The following is a 25,274-nucleotide window of genomic DNA, read 5'->3' on the forward strand; positions in this document are numbered from 1 at the left end:
CAGTACTTGTTATACTGGCTTACCTTGAACAAAGAAAATATGAACAGTGATCCAGTAGAATGTGGTAAATAGATATCTACTAACCATAAAAGGATTCACCAATATTTACGGTAAAAGAGACTAAAAGATTTAGACTGGCCATGTAGGTAGGTAGGCAAGGTAGATAAAGTAGGTAGAGAGGAAAGTAGACACAGACAACCAACTCACTGAGGTCTAATAATACGTCATACAATATATCCATTTTAAGTGTAGAATACGCATTTTTTGAACAAGAACACTTTTAGCCTTATAGAGACCAAAAGATGCCATGGAATGCTCTTTGCTCACCCTCTCCTACAGGGAAGCTCAGAGAAGTTGAACCAAGCCACACAGATGGCCAGTGGCTAAGTGAGGAGGGCATGCCCAGTTTTGAGGTTCTAATGAAAATCAGCCCATTGATTTTCCATTATGAGTAGAAACTCACCCTTGTGGGCAGAAAAAAGGACTTCACATAGCAGCCAAGGTGTATACAACAGCCTGGGTTCCTATCCAGTTAAAAATGAACATCCAACTGCAGGCCGCACAGATAAGAAAAGGAAGTGAAGAACTGTCTTAGTGACATGAAGGGGGATGAACGGTTATGCTGAACGAAGGACTGAGAGGGTTTATTGGGAAGTGGAAGGCTGAGGTGTTAAAAGTAATTTCAACTAATGTTAGTGTTTAGATGCTGACAAATAAAATTTATAAATGACTTTTTAAACTGCTTCCTCGAGCAACAAGAGCTGTTATTGTCACATCGATTTTGAAATTAAATGTTATGGAATTTCCTTGCTTTAATGAGAAGGCAGATCCAACTGGTAAACAAAGTAATGATTAAAGCAATTAAAAGAGTAAAATTGAGAAATAAAGTAACACTACTCCTAATCCTTAACCCAAATAGGCAGGTTTTGCTGATTTGCTTAAAAAAAGATGTATGTTGATCTTGAGGTAAAAGTATTGAGAAGAGATGCTCACTAGGAATAAACTGCCCTTTGGTAAGAAGGGAAAAGTCAATTAGTAATGTCATTTGTTTAAAACTCTGCCTGCACCTGGTTCTCATTTGTCCTCCAGCTGAGAAACCAAAGACAACTTCTTTTTATTGCTTGTGGTCAAACAGCAAGTTCATTTTGCCACGGGATGATCAAACGGCCAGCCTCCCCCAGCTTGGGAAGGTTTGCCTTTCACTTTCAACTTGTTCAATCATCATTAACTCTGAAAATTGTCACATTCCATTTGTGCAATGAAAATTTCATCACTGGTGACCGTTTGGGTGAGGTTTTTGTAGGCGAGGCCCTAAATCTTGTAGAGCACCTCACACATTCTCAAGGTCATTTGCCTTGTTTCCTTGTTAATGACAGTTGCCTAAGATCCAGGAATGAGTCTGTGACCCGTCATCAGCAACTCTGAAGACCTTTGTGTGTGTGGGTACATGTTACCCTCTCTGAGACTGAGAGGGATCGGTGGGTAACTTGCCACAGGCATTTCATCTGAGAAAAATTAGGGTGTGTACATGCATGTGCGCACATGCACACACAGATATACACACACCCTCCTTTGTTATATATTATGTGCACATACACTGGGATTTTTACTGGGGAAACACCAGTTAAAAAGATTGCTGGATGGAGTCTATTTCAAAGCAGGGCTTTCTCACTCTGGGAGGCCAGCTTCCTTGGAGAGCCTGCAGTATCAAACTGGGGAGGTTCCAAAAAGTTTCTGGAAAGGAGAAATAAGCTTCTTCTTACTTTTGCCATTAGGCTTGAGAAATCTTCATCTCCTTTGTTTATTATTTAATTATATTTCCCCCTCTGCAGATAAGTTCTAAAATGTTAAATCCCAATGAATCTGGCACAGGGCCAAACTCCCCACAGGCGCTCTCTGAATATGAATTTCTGAAAGTGGGTGTCAAGTGGTAAGATGGCTAAATTAAGAGGTCACTAGATCCAGATTCTTTTTTTTTTTTTCTGAGACAGAGTCTCGCTCTGTCATCCAGGCTGGAGGGCAGTGGCATGATCTTGTCTCCCTGCCACCTCTGCCTCCAGGTTCAAGTGATTCTCCTGCCTCAGCCTCCCGAGTAGCTGGGATTACAGGCACCCGCCACCACACCCAGTTAATTTTTTGTATTTTTAGTAGAGATGGGGTTTCACTGTGTTAGCCAGGAAGGTCTTGAACTCCTGCCCTCTTGATCCATCCGCCTTGGCCTCCCAAAGTGCTGGGATTACAGGCATGACCCACCGTGCCAGGCCTAGATCCAAACTCTTTTTTTTTTTGCACTCAGAAAATGATTTGATTCCAATGCATAGATCCAGACTCTTAAGCAAAGCATAGAGTGTATTAGGGCAAGTCAAATAAGTTTTTTGCCATTTGGCAAGTAAGTCATAGCTAAAATAGGCCCCGGCTATAGGTCTTGCTTTAATTTTCAAGGCCAAACCTAAGAGAATATACATACACAGAGCTACAGAGCTCTCCAGCATCTTAAGCCCGGGTGCTAACACTCTTATTAAATAGTCTACAAGAGGCGCTTCTTGATTTCCAGCACTAGTTTTCATTCCAGGGCTTCACTGAGGTAGCTGCTGAAATAAGGAGGATAGGAGCAGGTCTGAATCACAGACACAATGTCTTGGCTCTTTTCAGCTAGCTCTGGCCCATAACATATTAAAATATTTACTGTTGCCAAGATCCAACTTTTAATTGACTAGCAGAATTTGGGGATAGGAGACAGGGCAGAAATAATCTAATGATTTTTCCAATTCCTCTGGCTAACAACCAGACCCTGGATGTGGACTTGAGAAATCATGTACCTTCTAAAACATGAAAGAGAATGTTCTGCCCTTTTAGTGGCTAGGTTGACAGCATCAACTTTTAAAAAAAGAGTTCAATCATATTAGGCTATTGTTTGTGTGTAATTTCACAAGTGAAATATTTTTACTCAAAGACTTGTATATGTGCCCTGTATTCTTTTAAATGTTTTATAGCATTAATTCCTTTAATCCTTGTAGTAATTACAAGAGTTAAGCAACAAACCCAAGGTCACAGAACCCAGGACATCTGGATTTATAGCCATTAAACTACGAGCTATACTTTTTCATGAAAACTTCTCAGGATATGCAACCCAAATGCCCATTTATCTGCTGCTTCACATTAGGCAGATGGTGTTCAAAGAGAAAGATGTTTGATCTGTTTGTTCCATTTCACAGGGATTGAAAAATGGAGATCAAGCCTCTAAACGCTCCTTTCTCCTTATACTGATTTCTTCTACTGATGGATCCCAAGTGAGCTGGCAAGCTCTCCCTTCTCTGTGTCTGTCTGTCTACATCTCTCTTTCTCAGACACACACACACACACACACACACACTCACACTCACATAGCTATTACTGTGCTTCAGTAAAGCTGTACAGGACTGTGATCCAGGCATAAAAACAGACATCGTTTGCTCATTAGAGCTAAGTTTTCAGGACGTGCCCCACTTACTGACCTCCACTAACGGCCTGGGTTTGCGCTCGACTGCAAACCTGAAGTGGCAGAGTTCACAGTAGCTGGTGTTTGAGGATGACAGCCAATGCTCCAGGCAGCTCCGATGAATTGTCCCCAAGGTCCCTGTACATTCACATGGAGAGAGCAAGTCCTCTTGGCTGCTGCCCTCATGGCAGATCCTGCACATCGGCCGGTCATTGAAGGGGCTGCAAGAGAAGGAGGGGTACCTGCTGGTCACTGGGCTGGAAACCTCTACCAAGTGGATGGCCCTCTAGCTCTTGTCCTTTGGGCCCTCCCCAGGGGCAGCTGCTTTAAGACTTCTTAGATGTACACTTGACCTTGGCAGTAGGGCAAGTGGCCCTGGGCACTACAAAGCACATGGGTCATCTACTTGTGATGACACGAAGAAATAGGGGATTGTCAATAACAAAGTAGCTAGGTGTGGCCCAGGATCAAAAGTGAGTGAAAACAAGCAATGGATATTTTTGCCTTGAATATAAATGTAGTTCAGGCCAACTGCTAGTCCAAAAATAAGAACCATCCTTCACCATTAAGAATAGTTACTGTTTTGAAATGACAAACTGAATCTTTTGGACCGAACCAGGACACATTTGTATACCCAGAGGTTCCTTTCATTTCTCTTTTCAATAGGGTGGGAGAATGACAGGAGGGAAGTTAACCAGCAACAAACTCTGTAGCCACTACACAGAACTGCAGTCTGAGCCACAGACTGAACGGTGGATTGTCCTTTGAGCTTTCACAGGATGCTCTACGGGATGCCAAAGATACCAAGCTGAAAGTGAGTAATGAGTATGTCCTACTGAGGTAGCCTCAGTCTAGAGTTCTGCCTTTAATTTGGAAAAACCACTCCTACACATTTCATGAAGGCAGCTTAGTGTAGTTAGTGGTTCATGGTGTAGGCTCCAGAATCCAGCTGGCTGGGCTCAAACCTCAACTCTGCTGTCTATCACCTGGATGACTTTGGGTAAGTAACTTCATCTCCCTGTACTTTAGTCTCCTTAACTCTAAAATGGGCACAAAGAATGGTGCTTTCCTCATATGGTGACAGTGAGGAAGTGAAAAGATAGCCCAGATTAGAAGCTTAGAACAGGGACCAGCACATAGCAAATGCCCAGTTAATGCTAGCTACTGTCTCTCATGGAAAAATCTCAGGCCAGAGAAAATCAAATAACTTGGCCCTCATCATGTAAGTCAGTGGCCAATGGAAAGATCCCAAACTAAGATGGCCTCACTTCTCGGGAGGTACTTTGCTCTGGGAGAGGACCCTGCCTCTCTGATGGATGTCTTGTGCTGTTTTTCACTGGGCAATAGATTTTAAAATGCATCTTCATGATATGTGAAAATCCTAGGACCAGCCTCTTTACCTGCCCTCCCTCGCCTCTCTGTATGCCCCCCAAAGAAGACAGTGACCCAGGCAAATGCCCACTCATCCTCCTGAACACCATCTTTGGTCCAAATGGAAACAGCCATGGAAGAACTGCTGTTTCCCAAAGGCCTTTATGAGAATGATGCTGGGAATGAGGGAAGGCCAAAAGGAGATCAAAAAAGGAAAGGGTCTCCCTTCCATTAGCCTGAAAGGCTTACCTGTGCCCAGGGATGGGAAAAGAAAGTGGACAGTTTTTTTTTTTTTTTTTTTTTTTTTCTCATCATTCTGGGCCTCCTTCATTTACATTGAGCCTGTAAAATCCTGAAACCTGGTTTACAGTAACGCATGGTGAGAGAGGAGGTAAAAATGCCTGACAGACCTGACAGACAGACAGACAGACAGACACAGCCACACACCCACACGCACACCCACATACCCACACACTCACACACACACAGAGGCTCACAGGTCTCAGCCATGTCAACCATAGCCTGCTCTTCCTGGTCAAGTGAGCTGTTTGATGCCTGCAAAGGGTGAGTGGAGCACATCAGTCCCCCAGTTTCAGTTCACAGAGGACCAAAGACAGTCACTGCTTTGTCCTGCTCTGAGTCCTAACCAATTGTTATCAGTTCTCCAAGAGGCACAAAATTATATATTAAATGTTTTTCTATGTTTTCCTTTGCACTAGCAGCACAGATTTTAAATGGAGGGCATATGGGCAATGCTCACAACATGCATGTTAGTGTGATTCCGTGTCTGAGAGCCACCATGCCCAGGGTGGGATGCCACTGGTAGTCCTGCTGTAGGCACATGGATCTGTGGGCCTGTGTCTGCACCAGAGGGGTTGACTGATCACTCAGACAGAGGTAAGAGAACAAGGTGTGAATGACTGGTCCTTTGTTAGAGGTCAGAAGTGTTAGCACTGACACTAGGGGGCAAGTCCAATGTTGATTCACCTTTTATGTGCCTAGGTTAGAAGTCCCGCTTACCCATTCTGAGAAAAAGCTGGAGAAGCCAAGGAGCTCCTATTACCCTGGAAGCCCATAACTCCCTATCCAACAAGAGCACAGGAGGAGACAAAGTGATGGTCAGAATAAGCGGTTTCCAAGCTGCTCAGAGCCTGAACTCTGGCTTTAGTTCATTACTTGGGAAGGCTCAGGAAGTTTTCACAATAGCACTTCATAGGGCAGATGTGTGTGAAGTGTCAGGGGTGGGGGAGCCATTGAGGCTGAAGGAGGGGACAGCAGAAGAGACCTCCTAGTGATGAGAAGAGACGTGCCCAGGAAGTAGCCCTGGACAGCGCTTCCATCAGGCAATGTCAGTCCACATGCACACCAAAAATGTCACTTCAAAACTTTTCCCACACATCCAGTCACTTTGACTCAGTTGCCTGAAATCAAATACCTTCTTAATCCTGTTCCAATAGGACTACCTTTGTTATCTACTGGAGACAACAAGAGAGCAATTACATAGCAATGCCAAAATAACAAATGTAAAGCAAGCAACCCAGTATCTTGTGGGCTCCTTCCCCTCCTGGCTCTTTGTAAGTATGACTTTAAGGGGAAAATTCGATAAGGTGAATTTTAGCTTTATATCCTATTGCTATAGAAACGGCAATGACAGAACTCGTGTAGTCTTTTTTTCCAGCACCTCCTCTCACCTGACACAAAGACCTGAGCACTAATCACATTCCCGTTAGCATTTTCCATCTGACAAAGAGTTCTATGGATCAATTACAGATTCATTTATTTTAACTGTGGTACTACCTCTGGGTGGCAAGAGTCCGCACTACTGTTGACAGCAGCTGCCCGTCCTTGGCTGAAACTTGCATGACATACTGCGGCTGCCCATTCACTAGGCTGCCACAATCCTCCACCGTCTTCACCACGGGCGCAGCTGAGCTGGTGCAGTCTGGCAGGACTTCGGGCAGGTGACTGCAGCGGCTGGTTGTCATGGTAACAGACAGCAATTACTCTGCTAATGGCTTCCACATTCATACAGGATTTCCATCTAAGAGAGATCAGAAAACAGTTTACTTGGGCAGGGTGGTTAATAGAAAATGGAGAATTATGGGCCACCAACGTCATCATGTCGTTATTTAATATAAATAACAGGAGTAGCCTAGATGTGGCACATTATCTCGTTACTATTTAATACAAGTGTGCACACATACACACAGAACCCACAAGCAACAGCAGATATGGTATGAACAAGACAGCAAGCATGTTGGTGTATATAAACATTTAGGAGCCCTGCTTTCCACGAGGGGCAGAATGATGACTCTGAGGCCCAGATCTGAAGAGAAGATAAGCAGTTCTCTGCTCTGTGCCAGAGAAGCAATAAGTCGTTGTTGACACTCTCTAAAAGTTACTAGAATCATTATTAAAAACATTCACAACTATTTTTTCTGGTAAGCAATTTATTCTCCATACAGCTTCATTCTGAGATACTAAGATTAAAAAGAGAGCAAGAGAAAGAAGGAAGGAAAATAAAAATGAATTTGGCCAAGTATTAATAGCATGTTCAAGGACAATATTTGCCAAACATTGAGTGCAATGACTGTACCACCTTTCTGTTGCATGATACAATTTTCTACATCATATATCTTAAAATTAACTTCCTTTAAAAACGGAACCTATTTTAGCTTTGTCTTAAAGTTATTCATGAAATCATGAGTTGAATGAGCTTTTATTTTCTAATGGACGTGATGATAAATTACGTTAGCATATTTGTATACTACCTAAAATGGAAGCTCATATGGATCAACATAGGGAAACACATAGGAGAACGTACGAAAGTAACGAATGAGATCTCTATCACCAATTAAACATAATCCATTACTGATAAGGGCCTTACCTCCTAGACACATGGTTTATCATACAAACTGCCAGGAATTCTGCTCCTGATCTGTGTGGCGCAGGCTTGGGTCATGACCTCAAGTTCAAAGCACTCAGACCCATGGAGTGAGGAACCCCACTGGATTCAATAATAGGTCAGCATTTGACACATAAGAAATAGAGGTTTTTACAGAAACTTGCAGGAAGAATTCTGTCCAAAGGTGAGATGACACAGTTTCATGACTAGCCTGCTTACCTCAGGCTCTGGAGCCCGACATGGCCTGGGCTCAGTAGACAGCAGCAGGATTAGTTGACGGACTGAGCTCACATCAATAACCCATTTGGGTGGTCAAGGCCCAAGCTTAAATAAATGAAATATCTTGTCGTTTGCAGAACTTCAAACCCCAAGAGGATTTCTGGCATTCTGAAAGGGGTTGTTTTCTCCCAGATATTTGTCTCTACTTGTTACATTTTCCTTGATCCCCATGGTTCTGGAAAACAGGATCTTCCCAACTGCCAGAATAATGTGCAACTGGATATTCTCAGGGCAAGAATGCAGTATTTCCTGATGAACTTGAGCTGACAGTTTCCCTCCTGACAAGCACATGTCAAGCAGGCTTGACTGTCCAAAACAATTGGATGTGACCGTCATCCCTTCCTTGCTGCCGAGGTGTCTGGCTGGCCTTGCACCAGCAGCCTCCCTTTCCCACCCTCATTGACTGCCTGGAGTCCTCTCAGGGTCTGTGTCTGCCCTTGCCCAGCAGCCCTCCTGAATCCACAGTGGTGAGATGCCTGTGGACTCTAGTTCTTGTCTGAGACCTGACATGGGGGCACAGGCAGGGCTGCCCCACTCATGCCATTTTCATGACCAGCAATACTGAACATTCAGCACAATCAGCCAGTTGGTATAGGGTACAGTTTTGCTTTTTAAATAGGATTCTTTGCTTTTTTTTTTTTTTTAAAACTGTAAAGCAATTAGTATATGGTATGTTATAAAAACTACAGAAGAACACAAAGAAGACAATAAGGCTCACTCATAATCCCACTATTCGGATAACCCCAGAAAATTTTTTGGGTAGGTATCTTATTATTTTTTTGAAAGGGTTGGCAGGGTGGAGTTGATTTGTGGCTGGAGCCAGAGAGTTGTTTTGTTTTGTTTTTAAAAATTGAGTTATGGTAGCTTTAAGACCAAAATACAAAGAGATGTTAAAAGACTGTCCTCTTCTAAAACTGTGCATAACTCCTCTTCCCTGGCCTGCCCTTACAAAACTCCATTGACATGATTTTAAATTCTCATAATGCCTCACAGTCACAAAGTGTAACTTCCTGGCACAGCTCTCTTGCTTCACAAGGCAGCCATAGATTAAGAGCCAGGGGTGTGTTGGCAGGAAAAGCAGACACAGTGACCTTCTTGCCGCATGGAATCATTATGTCTAGATGCACTCTGAGAGTCTATTTTCGGGTTTTGCATAACTCCAGCTCAGAGGGCTAAACACTCCCTCCCTATATTTGATGGAACTGGAAAGAGGTGAGGAGGGGGTACACAGAGTAAATAATGGGACCTAGGGCTGCCAGTAGTTGGGCTGCCAGTAGTTAGGCTACCCTCCGTGAATTGCCTGTCATCCAGGCACATAATAGCCCCAAGTTCACACACTTGTAACCTAGATTAAGTCCTCGTCAAAGGAAGCAGTTCTAAATGTGTGACCTAAATCCACAATCAAATGTCCTTAAAAATTCTAGAAGCAGAGCTTCCCTTAAATTCATTTTATGTATGTAATTTCACTTCTGGATGATTTCATTTCTCCTTTCATAGTAAAAGGGATATTATCTGCCACCTGATCAGTTTATTCCATTTGTAGTGGGTGCAGGGCACTGAGTTTAGGATAAAAGAACAAAAGGAACCTCACCTTGCCTTCTCCTACAAGGAAGCCCTGGCTCTTTCTCTTGTGCTATATCTGCAGAACGCTGCATCCAAGATCCTCTAGCCATAACTCAATTTAGACTAACAAAAATGATAGTCCAGTCCAGCATTTCCTGAAGAACATACCAGCATGTCTTCTGTATACCACACATCAGAATAATCTTAAGATTCTAAGGCTGACATGCCAGCATTGTGTCCCAACAGCCCTGAAAGACTGTGGCCTTGAATTAAAAATGGGGTAAGAGGGATTACACAGAGCATAGCACTCTTGATCATGGTCGGGATAGCTGCATTGGTTCTAATCCCAGAGTGGATCTAATCACTTACGTAGGTGGAGGAGGAGGAAAGGAAGCACACTCTGTCCTGATCTCAATGAAAGGGAAGCCCAGAGGCCTAGATGCAGGCATGGGGCAGGCAGGAGCTGGCCTTACAAGCTGCATGCACCAATTGGCATGCATATGTTACACCTGGGGCAGTGACAAATGGCCCACTGCATTTTCCTGTCTGGTTCAGAGCCACCTGGGAAAACAGCAGGCTGTTGCTAAGGATGCTAGAAAGCGCTGAGCTGTTGGTTTGCAGGCGAACACTGGTCTTCTACTGATCTTTCTGCAAATTTCAAGCACGCTCTGACTGCTTTCTTATCAATGTCAGTGCACTGCTCTTGTGGTAAAGTACTTCCCAGTCTACCCAAAAATTCTTCTCTCTAGGAGGGAGCAGTGTATGTGTAACCTTGAATCTTCAAACAGCACTGGTGGGATGGGTCCTTTGCTGGCCAGTTTTGACACCTTGTATAATTTCTTTCTCAGGCTGAGAATAAAACATGATTTGGCACTGGCCAAACTCAGCTGCACACAGTGGGAGGAGCAGGAGTAGGTGGATGAGAGGGAGACAGAGAAAACGGAGGGGGTGGCCAAATAAATGAAAGCCTGATTAGAGAATTGTTAACATAAAAAGGCTTATCTGTTAAACTGTGACCCCTGAAAAGGACAGAGTACAGGTTTCACGAAAGCAGGAGACCTAACCAGGCGGCAGTGATTCATTGCTGCATTTCTGAATAGGTTGCCATTGGTAAGTGATTTCCACGGGAACATGGCTGGCATCATGAGGATGTGGCCACAGGTCGTCAGGGAAGGGAAGGGAAGTAGGCTCTGCCCACCTCGGCAGCCCCTCTGCCTCAGCAGCCCCCAAACCCCCAGGAGAATCACATGTTAGAGAAAGAGCTCTGTTCTTGGAGGCACAACATCAAACTACACCCTGGCTCTCCACTCACCAAGGTAAATCACTTGGCCTCTCAGACTTTCCTGAGATTTCCTGAATGTCTGAAATTAGGGTACTAATACACCTTGAGCCAACTCACCTGGTTGTTTGTGAGTCTAAAACAAGATAATATATATGAATATGCTTTGTAAGTAGGAACATGCCATGTACAGAGAAGTTTGAACTTTATTGCTATGTTAACCTTCATTCCTGCTCTTTCCCTAGCCTGGGCTACATCTTGTTTCTGTCTTTTAAAACCGTCTTTCCTCACGTCTGGTCAGCCTCTATCACAGTGCACCTTTTGCATCACACTTGAACTCTGACATTGACCATGCCATCTCTCTCGGCTAGGGAGAACAGAAGAATCCTCGTCCCTGCATGGTCACTTCTCATTTTCCCTGGTCCCATTGCCTTCAGAGCTGGAACACAGGTTTCATTCTTCCATGAAAATGCTTAATAAAGATATATGACAGGTGACGGGATGATCCGTGTGGCAAACCACCATGGCACATGTTTCCCTATGTAACAAACCTGCACATCCTGCACATGTACCCCTGAACTTAAAAGCTGAAAAAAGAAAAAAAAAAGATACAGAGGAAAAGGTGCAATGATGTTAGAGATACTTGGGTCTATTTGTTACGGCAGTTACCATTATCTTAACTAATCTAACATATGATAAATACAGTAGAAAATAAAACACAGGCCAATCCCAAGGCCCTTTTCAGGCCTACTTGTATGAGAACTGCATTTTCAATGCCAAATCAACATTAATCTCTTAGATGGAGGTCAAGAAGTGGGAGAAATCTGTTATATTGGCACCTCTGTTTGGATAGGAAAATGACTCAAAAGGTTTAAAGGTGAAAACGAGACCAGGAGGATGTCAGTGCTGGCTGGCACTGAAGTGGTCACGTGAGCTGCCTGGGCAGTGGTCTAAGCAGGGCCTAACCTGGAAGCAGTCTGGAGCAAGTCTGTACCTCTGCATTCAACCTTCATACCCAATTCCAGAAATTTCAAGAAGTAATAACAAACTATAGAAATGATCCCCTAATGAGTTTAGTAACAGGAATAAAGTTTCAGTCCAGCAAGACGAATAATCTCTAGAGATCTGCTGTACCTATAGTCAGAAATAATGTATTGGACACTTAAAACTTTGTTAAGAGGGTACATCTCATGTTAAGTGCTCTTATCGCAATAAAATACAATTTTTAAAAAGAAGAAGAAAAGGTAGGCTCCTCAGGTCTCAATATGTCCTGAAGGATTCTGTGTTATCTCTACAACCAGAGTTGGTTAACAAAGCAAATCAAAGAAGCAAATTCATTCATTCACTTTTTTTTTTTTTTGAGAACTTATTAGGTTTTCCTAGAAAGTTTCTGGTAGTATAGGGTTCAGCCATCTCAAATCCTACTTTACATTTCCCAAGGAAATGTGGAGGCCATCAAATAGTCTGGAGAACTCCCCAGACCTTCACTGGGGTGGCAAAGCCGTGAGGACCTAGCACCTTTCCACAACCAATCACGCCCTTGCCCATTCAGGGGGAATCACCTGAGGTGCCAAGTTTGGGGACTGACACTGCAGAATTGGGAATGGCTAGATGTCTTTCTGCTCCCACAGAGTTCTGCGTCATTAATGCTGGTCCAGGATCCATAAGTCTGACCTTTGTTTTACATGAGTGAATCTGCTTCAGAAAGGATTCTAAAATGTCCTCTGTGAGAGGCTGCATACGTGGGGAGCACAGCCTTCTCTAATGAGACCAATGAAGGCACACTACAAGGTGGTCAGTGACTGAAATGGGGAAAAAATAGCAATAATGGTCTGTCCAGGAACTTTCTCCTCTGAGTTAGATTTTTAAACTTTGAATTCTAAGAACAGTCTCTGAGAATAGGGATGCTGCTCTTTGATAGAACATTTCACTGGCTTTTCAGGCGTATTATAACCAGACAGTGCACTGCATGGCTGATGAACTGACTTAAGAGTATCCTGAATGTTCAGAGAAAATGAGGGAAGGTAGGAAATCACACAGTGACCTTCCTTTCCAATGAAAATGGAGCAAATGACTAATTTCAAAACCATTAACATGGAAAAGCGGCATATTTCTTCTGAGAACAGGACACAAAGGCTCTCCAAGGAGATTGCTGGGACATGATTACCAGCAACATTTAAGTTTTCAAAAACACACCAAGGAGGCTATTCACTAAGAATGTGTAGCGGCAAAGTAGCTGCTTCATTAAACTTAAATAGCCATGGCAGGGCTGTGCTTACAGACTCGCACTACCAAATTATACATTTCTTTTCTGGATGCTTCACTGACCTCATTATGTGGAGCATAGAATTTGTCATTCCAAATAAAGTGACCATCCAAGTCTTTACAAACATGTCCATCAGGCGCTTGATGAGTCTGCAGAGTGAAACACTGGCTGGCCCAATGAATTTTTAAAAATAGCCCTCTTTTTGTTGTTTCATTATTTTCTGCTAGGTGCTCATTGTCACACTTACAGAGCACAGTTAGGCAGTAAGCAGGTGAAATGCCTGTTTCTGAGCATGAGGGAGGTTTTGATTTGGGGTAATAGCATATTCTTGAGAAATGTGTAAACCCCAATGATGAATTAGAGGGAGAAAAAAACCTGACCAGCATAAGGCAAGTTGGATCTGGCGTGAGTTACCATAATATGTTCCCATTCTCAGTGTACTACCTTAAAGTTGTATTCAGAGTTACTTATCATTTCTCATCCACATGATTAATTCTGATTCTCAGGCATAAGAAGTATCCAAAGCATCAGACAGATCTTTTTTTTTTTTTCATTTAAAATTACTGTATTTTCTCTTCAGCCAGGTAAAATCCTCTAGTTCTGCTGAAGGCAAATCAAGTAACAATTATCATATTTAGACATATTTTTCCCCTCAAGAAGTACTCATGAAATTAATTCAGATTTTGGAGGCTATCCATTTTTCATTTAATTTTAATTATATAGATGAAAATGGCAATTAAAAATCCCACAACAAGCCTATGTGTTCAAAGACACAGCGACAGCTGAATTGCACTTGTAAATAACAACTGGCTTCTACACATGGAACCCCACTGAGCTGGGGGAGGGAGGTTGCCCAGATGAGTTCTGGGGGCTCGGGAACAATGAGGGCACATCAGAAAAGTTTAAACATCAAGTTCAAAAACTCAGAGGAGCAGGCAAAATGTGATGAGACATTCATGGGGCATTATTCAGAGATGAAAAATTAAAATGTTCTCTTCAAATGACATTCAGTGTGACCAGCACCAAACAGCTACCTGTCCAGCATGCATAAGGAAAGGCATGAAGGGTACAGCATGCTGGCCAGGATATCTGATAATACAAAAGGAAAACATCTCAGCCACAATGAAAGCTAAATATGTTCTAAGGACTGAATGTTCCCCATTTGTTTTTAGGCTCATAAACATTTTTAAAAATCAGCATCCAAGTGAAAGCCTATCATGAAGGAAGTTGATTTGGGATTCATTTCCAAGTTGTACCTCACCTTATTCTGCATAAGCAACCCAGTATTAGCTAGACAGATGTGCCAATTCTTAACTCAAGCCTCCAGAAGCCTAGAATAAACCAGCTGTTAGCTTATTTTAAATCAGGATTCCTTGGAACGTTCCTCTTCCCTGTTTCACCCAGACCACAGGGAGGCTGCAGTCTTGTCCTTCGGTCGGGTAGTCTAAACTCTGTATTAGGCTCAGGTAGGCTGGGCCTCCCTGTGAGTCCCCTGCAGCACTTTTAGGCCCACAAGGACCCACAACATATTTGGCTGCATTACCTTCCATTTACACACAAGGATAAGCAAAGTCACTCAGCTTGCCAAGGAATATGAAGGCAAGTACAGACTAAAGACTAAACCTCCTTGGACTTTGCTTTTCAGCCCCATCGTAGGCACGATAGATGGACTCTCTATCATATGCTACATAATACCAAACATCCTCAAAACACTGATTGTTCTTTCATGCATGCTCTATAGAAACAAACCTGTCTTGAGTGTTCCTTTATGGCTTTTTACACATTTAGCTTTTGTGTAAGGAGCTATCTGGGACCCTTGAGACTGAGGACACTGAGCCCTGGTTTTGGGTCAGGGAGACCTGGCTTCAAACCACCACCCAGTGCTTACCAACAGGAAAGTCACTGGACGCTTAGCCTGTTTCCCCGGACACTGGCGACCTGAGGTAGGTGGGGGCCTGGCATGTAGAGGGCTCTTGATAATGGGAAGTACTTAAGTCTGTAGTGCAACAGGTTCAGCTCACAACAATGGGGCCAGGGCAGGGGGACAAGAGGCCCCTTCCAGATCCCACCTCTAGGTTCCTCACTCAGCCCACCCTCCTCTACAATTCTCATTACCCTTATCCCCACCCCCATCTTCCCAAGGCAATAGCTCATGAAGACACAACTACTGACATCTGCTTTGACAGTCTAGTATAAGCCAAGTGTGTAAAAAATAGGTTAAAAAACACAGAAACTCCCCCTGGAATTACTGTCCTTGGCCTTAGACATGGCTTCCCTCCTCTAAACCCCAGCACATACACACAGACACATACACACGAAACATAGATTCTTTTTTATTGGCTCCCTAAAATGGGTCCAGTCTTTTAAATAATCAAGACACAAACAAGCACAAGAACAAAGTAACACATAGCCAAGGACCGAGTTACCTGAGACCACTTTATCACTTACTCTCTGCACAGCCTGTATCCTGGATTCTTATGGACCATGAAATCGATGGAGAATAGGGTCTCTCTCCTGGTGATGATACTTATTTTCTATATACCTCAATGCAAAGCACTTATAAACCTCTTTAGGGGAACCTCTGAGGTGCTATGTTTTTCTAACTGGAGCACATGCCCCCTCCCTGCACTTGCTCTCTGGCTGGCACCTTGTCTGCCTGTATGGGCACAGCATGCATCATGGCCTGGGTGGCTGTATCCGTCCCTTGCATTTTGATACCGAGTGGCCTCTCTTCCACACCCCCACCTGTTGGAGTGCTGGCTCCATCTGGACTTTTTCAGTAGGAGGACCGGTGCGCTGTCTCCACAATCCTCCTGGGAAGCCAAGTGTGTAAGGCCTGTTAGAAATGCCCACAGTGAGTCAGCTTACACAGAACATCCCCTTAAGTCACTTAGCCACTCAGAAGGAAGGTCCGGAATCAAATATCTATTTTGTTCTGTTTGGTTTTTTTTTGTAGGCCCAGCCCTGCCAAAAATAATGGGTAAGGTTTCTTACTTGGATTCAGCCTGTTTGATAGAAACAGAAACCGAATTAAATTATTACTCAAGGCAAAATAACTACATAATATGCAGAGGTCTACCATTATACATTTTCATCTGATGGTACTTTTCCTTCAGAACAGACAAAAAAAATTACACTATTAATAGTAATAGTGTGAGTGTATTTTTCTATTTTCATAGCACTATTCATTTTCCATCTTCTAAGTGCTTAATAAATACAGTGGGCCTTTACTGCCTTCTAGGGTGAAAATAACACTTACGCCCCCACGGAGCTCATTCATTTGTTTTATGGGCTAAAAAAATCTCTAGCGTGTCACAAATTAACACAATGTTCCCGAGGACTGTGTTTTATTCTTGAATCTCCAATTTCTCTAATAAATGTGAAAAATACATGTAGCCAGATAAGTCCCAGGATACTAGCCACTGCAGATGCTGAAGAAAGCAAGTTATTCCAGCTAAGATCAGCATTAACTTCAACACCAGAGACTGTTTCCCAAATTCTCCTCCAATTGCCTGATATAAGGCAAGGAACTTGGTTTTCAGTGACCAACTAAAAAATCCAACAGAAATAGAGTTGTTTATTTTGAAATTTAAGTAAAGGATATTGTCAAAAAAATAAAAATAAAAAAGTTGAATTATCAGATAATGACCTTTTTCTAGTCCGAGCTCCTATCTTGCTTCTAGGCCATGGACCGCCCCCACTACCATACCTGAGAGAGATTTGTTATTCTTTTCCTTAATATTTTTATTATGAAAAGTGTCAAACAAATAAAACATGACAGTAAACCCATATATATCCTATCATCCCAATCAAAAAATATTTTTATGCCAGTATTTTTATTTTACTTTTTGAATTTCCTTCCCTTTGTTTACAAAAATTATTTACATGATTACAAGAGAGTATATACATGTCAATCTAAAAATTAATCAAGATTTTGTCACATTTGTTTCACTTATCCTTCCTTCTTTCCTTTTTATTATGATTTTAAAACAAATCCCAGAAATCAGTAATTTCACCCCATGTATTTCAGTAGGAATTTCTAAAAATATGAAAATTTCTCATACAAACACAAAGTCATTATTTTACCTAACAAACTTAATATTTCCTTGGTATCATCTACTACCCAGACTGTATTTAAATTTCCCCAACTGCCTAGAAAAATCTTTTGGTTGGTTTGTTTAAATGGCCCAAACAAGCTGTACACATCACATTTGGATGTTATTCATTGTATGTCCCTCTCACTCACGCATAGCCCCTCCCTTTCTTCCCAACCCATTATCTGTTGAAGAAATTCATGTAGAGGTCCTCTAGAGTGCTGTCCTACTCTCCACTTTTTGTTTGTTTGTTTTTTGAGACAGAGTCTTGCCCTGTTGCCCAGGCTCGAGTGCAGTGGTGTGATCTCAGATCACTGCAACCTCTGCCTCCCAGGTTCAAGTGATTCTCCTGCCTCAGCCTTCTCCTGAGTAGTTGGGACTACAGGTATGTGCCACCATGCCAGGCTAATTTTTTTTTTTTTTTTGTATTTTTAGTAGAGACGTATTTCACTATGTTAGCCAGGATGGTCTCGATCTCCTGACCTCGTGATCCACCCACTTCGGCCTCCCAAAGTGCTGGGATTACAGGAGTAAGCCACTGTGCCTGACCTCACTTTTTAAATTTGTCTATCTTCTTGTGTTTCCATTTCACTTGTTCCTCTCTACCCTGTATTTTCTGGAACCCCAGGATTGGCTTGATTCATTTCAGGTTCAACTCTCAGGCAATACTAGCTCATAGGTGGTACTGTCTACTTCTTGGTGCATCACATCAGATGGCAAGTAATGTATGGCTGTCCCACTTTTGGTGGGATCAGAGAAGTCCCCATTTAGACATTTCTAAAGGTCTAATGATTCCATCCACTGATGACAGTTGCCTGAATCAATTATTTCATTTGGGGGCTATCCAATTATGCTTTTCCAATTCTAACTTCCCTTCCACATTTAGTAGCTGGAATTCTTTCATAACAAAGCACTTTCCTTGATCAACCAGTGCAATCTGGTTATGCTGAAATACATCTTACACAAAAAAGCCATGAGTACTGCTTAATTCTTTCCTATGATTGCCAGTCTTCAGAGTATGCAATTGGTAGCTTAGTTATGTTCTATAATAACTGAGTTGTATTTGTTGTCGTTTGATATAGTTTGGCTGTGTCCTTACCCAAATCTCATCTTGAATTGTAGCTCCCATAATTCCCACGTATTGTGGGAGGGACCTGTTGGGAGGTAATTGAATCATGGGGGAAGGTCTTTCCCATGCTGTTCTCATGATAGTGAGTAAGTCTCACGAGATCTGATGATTTTCTTTTCTTTTTTTTTGTACAAACTGTAAGAAATGGCATTAAGAGATCCAATGATTTTATAAAGGGGAGTTCCCCCACACGTGCTCTTTCATGCTTGCTGCCATGCAAGATGTGACTGTGCTCCTCCTTTGCCTTCTGCCATGATTGTGAGGCCTCCCCAGCCATGTGGAACTGTGAGTCCATTAAACCTCTTTCCTTTATAAATTTCCCAGCCTCAGATATGTCTTTATTAGCAGCATGAGAACAGACTAATACACTATTCTTAAATATCCACCTGTCATTATTGAAATAAAAAAAAAAAAACAGACCACAATACCATAAGAAAACCTTCTTAAGTATAGAGAAGATCTGGATTTGTAATCTAAAGGGATACAAAGCAAGTTAGGGCATCATTTCTGTCATTTTGCAGCAATCTTGGAAGGCAGGCCAGGTGCTGTTTTCCTTGCCTGCTCTGGTATCTTAAGACTTTTGTCCTATGGTAGATACAGTCTTTTCTTAGGTCCAACACTCCTTAATAACCTTCTATATTTACCTGTCCCTTAGGAAAAATGAGAACAATTCTAAAACATTATCTTTTTTTGCCTATTGCTGCACATATCACTTGGTGCCACTTGCCCCTGCAGAACTCCACTCTATTTTATTTATGGGATACTTCTGAAGGTGGCCCAAACCTGTGGAAGGGGATCAACGGAACTAACACCTCTGTAGACTGACTACTCAAGGTCATCATGCCTGTATAGCTTGGGCTTTGTGATTCAGCAGGCAGCCATTCCCACCCAGAAAAGCCTGCAGGTGCCATCTGGCAGAACCACACCCTACTCCAGCACCATGCTGGTGACACATTAACACTCTGAGCAAGCTTCCACTATGGGAAAGATCTGTACATGCATGAGAAACATCTTCCTTTCCTTCTTCTCACTAATAAGGGTGAAAACATTTAGGAGTTCATAGGTATTCCCCACAGAAGCATTTATAAGCCTTCTTGAACAATGGCTGACAAGTGTCTCTGAGACTGACAGCAATCCAGGGTCTTTCTTTTTTTGTTCTCTAAGAGCAGGGGCATTTTCTGTCCATTATTGCCTTGTTTTAGTGACAGGCATCTGTCAGTTAGATATTAAAACAGAGTGATAATGGGAAGATAATATGCTGGCTCTGTCCACATGCTTTGAGAGGGAAGCATTCATGAAAAATGTGTATTTTGGGAAATCTAGATGCTTGTGTGCCCATCTGCATTTCTATTTAGTTTGAAATTCAGTGTAGAATAGTAAAGCAGTGAAAAAAACAAATGACGTAGGGGTGGGCTCCGAGGAGATTCCTAAATGGTTCTGCAGATACCAGCGTGGGGCTTGCTGCATTAAGGAGAGTTAGGAAATGCATGCCAACGAGGCTGGCCAGGATGGAAGTGGTTTTTTTTTTTTTTTGAGACAGAGTCTCACTCTGTCGCCAGGCTGGAGTGCAGTGGCGCGATCTCGGCTCACTGCAACTTCTGCCTCCCGGGTTCAAGCAATTCTCCTGCCTCAGCCTCCCGAATAGCTGGGACTACAGGCGCACGCCACCACGTCCAGCTAATTTTTGAATTTTTAGTAGAGACAGGGTTTCACCATGTTGGCCAGGATGGTCTCGATCTCTTGACCTCGTGATCCGTCCGCCTCAGCCTCCCAAAAGTGCTGGGATTACAGGCGTGAGCCGCCGCGCCCGGCCGGAAGTGGTTTTGTTGTTGTTGTTGTTGTTTTTTGTTGTTTTGGCTTCCCTAGAACTCCATAAGAGCTGCTGAACCAATGAATTGGCAGGAAACAGCTTCCATGACTCTGTAAGTGAAGGACTTTCACACATTTTGAAAAAGAGCAAATACTTCCTTATAATACCAAGGTAAAAGGGAAGTGCACACTATAACTTTCATCTGCTGATTCCAACACTTTTAGAAACTAGACACTCTCTTCATCTTGTTTACACATGCTCAGCACAGGACCCACTTAGATGTTTACTGGGTACACAGTGGGAAATATGGTTTCTAATAAAATAAAATAAAACAAAACAGGGACATGCTAAAAGAGAAATTTACTACTTTTGGATATCTGGGTCATAAGGATTTGGACATTAGAAAGAGGCCAGAATATACTGTATCATGATTTTTATTAAGTTCTACTTCAAGGTGACATAAAATATGCATCGTGTTCACTAGGGGAGAAAATGCAACCAAAGCTAATCCATGATGATAGTACATACATACACAAACAAAGCATGCTGATGTCTCTAGCCTGGTCTGTTCATAAACTGGACTCATTTCTTAGATTTACAAATGATGATCACTATGGTAAATTCAATAACAGAATTTTCTGCTGTATGCCCGGCATTCTCTTCAGTATCTTTTTAAAGCTCTTAAGTGGTTTCAATTTACATAAAACTAAAAGCTGGGAGAATTAAAAATTACACAAATAATGAAGATGAGTTCCTAGGTGAATTACCCATTACTGTGGAGGTTTTTGGATATTTTCATTAAAAAGAGCAAAAAGGCCATCTAAAGATACTTGTGTATCTACAAATGATTGTAAAGTCATTCTCTTTATTTCCTTCCAACTCCCATAAGCCTCTTTTATTAGCTTCAAGGAATGAAGCTCCAATCTGCTTCAGTAAACTGCATTATTTTTTAAACTACAAAAACATACGCGATTTCTTTACATGAGCAATCTTCTTTAATGGCAATGCAGTCACTGGGAAGACTGCATTCAAAAGCATAGTTTACAGAACTTCCCCCAACCTGATAATCTCTACCTTCTTCTTCTTCTTCTTCTTTTTTTTTTTTTTACAATATTATTAGGACCCACCGCTTTTTCACAAGTGCTTGGCATACAATGGGCACTTAAACATATTTGCTGACTCACTGAATGAATAAATTCACTATCATAATATCAAAGTGTATATCCAGGTTAAGTGACACAATCACAGGGCTAACACAGAACTCCTACTTAGAAATACAATTATCTTCTATCTGACTTAACTTCTAAGCAGTCTAGTATTCACTTTGCTATTTGATGGTTTTTTTCTTGCATGAATTTTGGATAATCCTTATGTTCATTACTAAACTTGAAATCAGGCACTCAGATCTAGGGGTTATTTAGGAAAATTAAGAGGCAGGCTATGAACCTGAACTCTTAACTTAGTAATGGCTTGCAAGCATCTCTAAAACAAAGCATCTTTAATTCCCTTCCCTACTTGCACATAAGTCTCTTTAAGTTGGTATGGAGAGTATTGTTGAAAAACAAGAATGAAACGAAGAAAGAATGAAGAAAGGAAGGAAGAGGGGAAGAAAGAAAAAGAAAAAAATAAATGATGAAATGAGTGGATACAGAGCCAAAATAGTTCCATTTTCCATCAATTCAGGACATGCTGAAAGTGTAGAAAAGGAGGATCTCAGGCTCAAAGACCTTCTCAACCTGTCTACTGGGCCCAGGTCCTCATTTGCTGTGTGAGGAAGAGTGTGAGCATTGTGGGAGCTATGTTTCTGGCTCCCTCGATTTGAAACTCATGTATATATATAGTCCCACTGGGAATAAAATGGCTGGTTTTAGTTGGAATGGTATCATTACTTCCATATTCAGAAATATGATTAGGTGATTGAGCTTTTATGAGCTGGTTCAAATAGTCACATGTAGCTATTGGTTGGGATTGACAGGCAGGCAAAGGTGGCACAGCAGTATAAGTGTGATGGTTAATTTTATGTGGCATCTTGACTGGGTCATAAGATGTCCAGATATTTGGTCTGGGAGTTTCTGTGAGGGTGTTTTTGGATGAGTTTAACATTTAACATTTAAACTGATAGGCTGAGTAAAGCAGTTTGCCCTCTCTAATGTGAGTAGGCCTCCCCCAATCAGGTGAAGGTCTGAATAGAACAAAATTGCTGACCCTTCCCCAAATAAGAAGGAATTCCTTCTGCCTGACCGCCTTTCAGCTGGGACAGCTGAACTCCTTGCCCTTGAACTCAAACTGAAACATGGGTTCTTCTTAGGTCTTGAGCTGCTGGCATTGGGACTAGAACCACGTCACTGACTCTCTTGGATCTCCAGCTTGCTAGAGAAATAGATATATACATTCCTGTTGGTTTTGTTTCTCTGGAGAACCCTAACTAACAGAGCAGAAAACACCAAAGAGTCAATCTAAAACGTACAAATGTATATATGGCTTTAACATATGTATATACATGTGTGTATATACATTACACATGCACATATGTCTTTAAGTCATTAAGTAAAATTTAAGCAAACTCTCAGTTACCTTCTTGGTGATGCTCAGGCTACATAGGAAGTAATCTATAATCCCTGATACACAGCAAAAGAGTGCTTGCTGGGGTGTGCTGGGCAGAGGTGACATGGGCTCTTCTGAGGGTGGGTGATGAGCCTTCACACCTCCAGAAAAACAATTTGGCAGTATGTATGAAAAACCTTAAGATGGCTGTGATTTTCCTTTTAGAAACTGATTTTTAGGACATAATGTTTGAGCCTTTTTAAAAAAGGAATTTGTCTTAGGAACATAATCAGAAATGCAAACAAAGACTTATGCACAATCTGCAGTGCTTTTTAATACTCTGCAACACTCCTTTCTAGTAGCACAACATGAGATAATCATCCAACAGTCAGGGAAAGGTTAAATAAATACATAGTGTATCCATATTCTAGACCATCAGTGAGGCCACTAACATGAGTTTATAACAAAAGTTTGATAGCAATGGAAAATACAATATAAGCCTAGGTGAAAAAGTTAGATAAATATTTATACTTGTAATTTCAAGTACAATTCAAAGAAAGAAAGATGGTATATTGATATGTGAATAGCGGTTCTTTCTGGGTAACAAGTGATTCTTATTTTACTTTTATTGTTTCTGCTTTTTGTATTTTTGAAATTTTCTAAAATAAATGTTTATTATATTTAGAAAAAACAGTTGAAGAAATAGCATTTTATAACCCTCAGGAGGGAAAGCATATTAAACTGCCTCCTGAGAAAACAAACAATAAACACAAGCGAAACCAGAGCAAGCAACCAAAACTCAAAAAAGCACACGCTCTCGCCATAAATAATCCGAAAGCAACCACAGAATTTCCTTTATTCTGTAGCTGCAGAAAGGACATTACAGATCTCCAGGGAAGGAAATTCAACAATTTCTCCCCAGCAGCCTCCTCCCAGAAACAGCTGGTTTAGTAGGAAGACCCCTGGGTCAGGCCCCAGAGGCCCCAGGCTCTTTGCTGCACTGCAGGTTGACATTGGGGCCACCAGTGTGTCATTTGTTCTCCCTCAGCTTTGGGTCTCTCAACAGTAATACATAAAAACTAAATCAGCTTCTGCGAGCTACACCAGGCTTTGTCTGAATAAAATGAAGTGACAAATTCACAAATGCCCCCAGCTACAGAGCACTGCAGCAATGTAACAAACGGTCATCAGTGGTCACCACCACCGAGTTCATGCCTGAACCCTCCAGTGGCCCTCTGCCCAACTTGGGAGCAGTCACAGATGTCAACAGTAGACAGACAACAACCCAGACAGGATATACTCTTTTTTCCTCATACATATATGATGTGTCTAAATTAATATCTGGTTAGCTTTTATCCCCCCCTTTTTAACTAGAAATATGCCAATTTAAATTAAAAGTCCATATATTTCACAGATGTCATATTCTTGCTAGAGAAGACAAATTATAAACAGGAGCTAGCAGCAATAATCTGCCAAATTTTATAAAGCATCATTTATCATTCCTCTTTGGAATTTATATATCCAAATTGTCCAGCCAGCAATTGTATATTTAAACCATGTGGCCTTATGAGAATTGGTGGGTATAGTCACCTGTTTTATAAATGAGGAAACTAAAGCAAAGGGATTTTATAATTTTCTCAGTACCCTAAAGTTAGTGGAAGAACCTGATTAACTCAATTTCTGACCCAAATTTCTATGACTTGCTACCACTATTATTATTTAATACTGACTAAATGCATATACTATGCAAGGTGACCTTGGTTGTTGTTTTTGGGGTGAGGGTAGGATTAGAAAAAAGAGTGGGGTAATTCTTTTTAATTCTTTTAAATAATTAAAAAGCTTTCTTTCCTCAAGGTAGAGTTAACAAAGTAGGTGATTTCTGCAGTTATGACAAGTATATTCCACAAAAAAAACTCCTGAGTTTCCTAATAACACTGAGTAGGATTGAAGGCGTAAGAGAAAGTATCTGTTCTTTTGATAAGACTCAAATTTCGAAACAAGGAGAGTCCTGGTATTTAATGCTTGGGCAAGACCATGTGTAATGGCTGCAGAATTTCATGACTAAATTTTACAATATATAGTTGCAGCAGCTATCACTGACAGTGATGAGCACCTTAGAATTTTTCAATCCACATTTTACTAACTTAGAGGAGAACGGAATATAATTCTCACCTCTGTTGATCTGTTTCTCGTTTTGAAACAGTCTTGCTCTGCTACTCAGACTGGAGTGCAGTGGTGCAATCTCGGTTCTTGCAATCTCTGCCTCCCAGGTTCAAGTGATTTTGATGCCTCAGCCTCCCGAGTAGCTGGGATTACAGGTGTGTATCATCAAGCCTGGCTAATTTTTGTATTTTTATTAGAGATGGAGTTTTACCGTGTTGGCCAGGCTGGTCTCAAATTCCTGGCCTCATGTGATCTGCCCACCTCTGCCTCCCAAAGTGCTGGGATTACAGGTGTGAACCACTGTGCCTGGCCTATTCATCTGATTCTAGAGAACTTTGTTGTTGTTGTTTTTAAAAGCTAGGAGTTAACATGTAGGGCAAAAAAGCAAAAAAT

At 41.7% G+C, this 25,274-nt stretch overlaps 1 protein-coding gene across 1 annotated transcript in view; it reads right to left on the minus strand.

Annotated features, from left to right (window-relative positions):
* Positions 1-25,274, minus strand: part of MARCHF3 (membrane associated ring-CH-type finger 3) — a 149,801-nt gene that overhangs the window by 31,196 nt on the left and 93,331 nt on the right. Inside the window, exons 2-3 of the mRNA XM_012448109.2 lie at positions 6,647-6,890; positions 3,495-3,699 (exon numbers count right to left, since the gene is read on the minus strand). Coding sequence (XP_012303532.1) covers positions 3,495-3,699; positions 6,647-6,834 — 393 coding nt within the window. The 5' untranslated portion in view covers positions 6,835-6,890. The remainder of the gene's footprint in view (positions 1-3,494; positions 3,700-6,646; positions 6,891-25,274) is intronic.

The sequence above is a fragment of the Aotus nancymaae genome, unplaced genomic scaffold (assembly GCF_030222135.1).
Source record: "Aotus nancymaae isolate 86718 unplaced genomic scaffold, 86718_ANA_hifiasm-v0.15.2.pri h1tg000064l_1, whole genome shotgun sequence".
In the NCBI taxonomy this organism is placed as follows: domain Eukaryota; kingdom Metazoa; phylum Chordata; class Mammalia; order Primates; family Aotidae; genus Aotus; species Aotus nancymaae.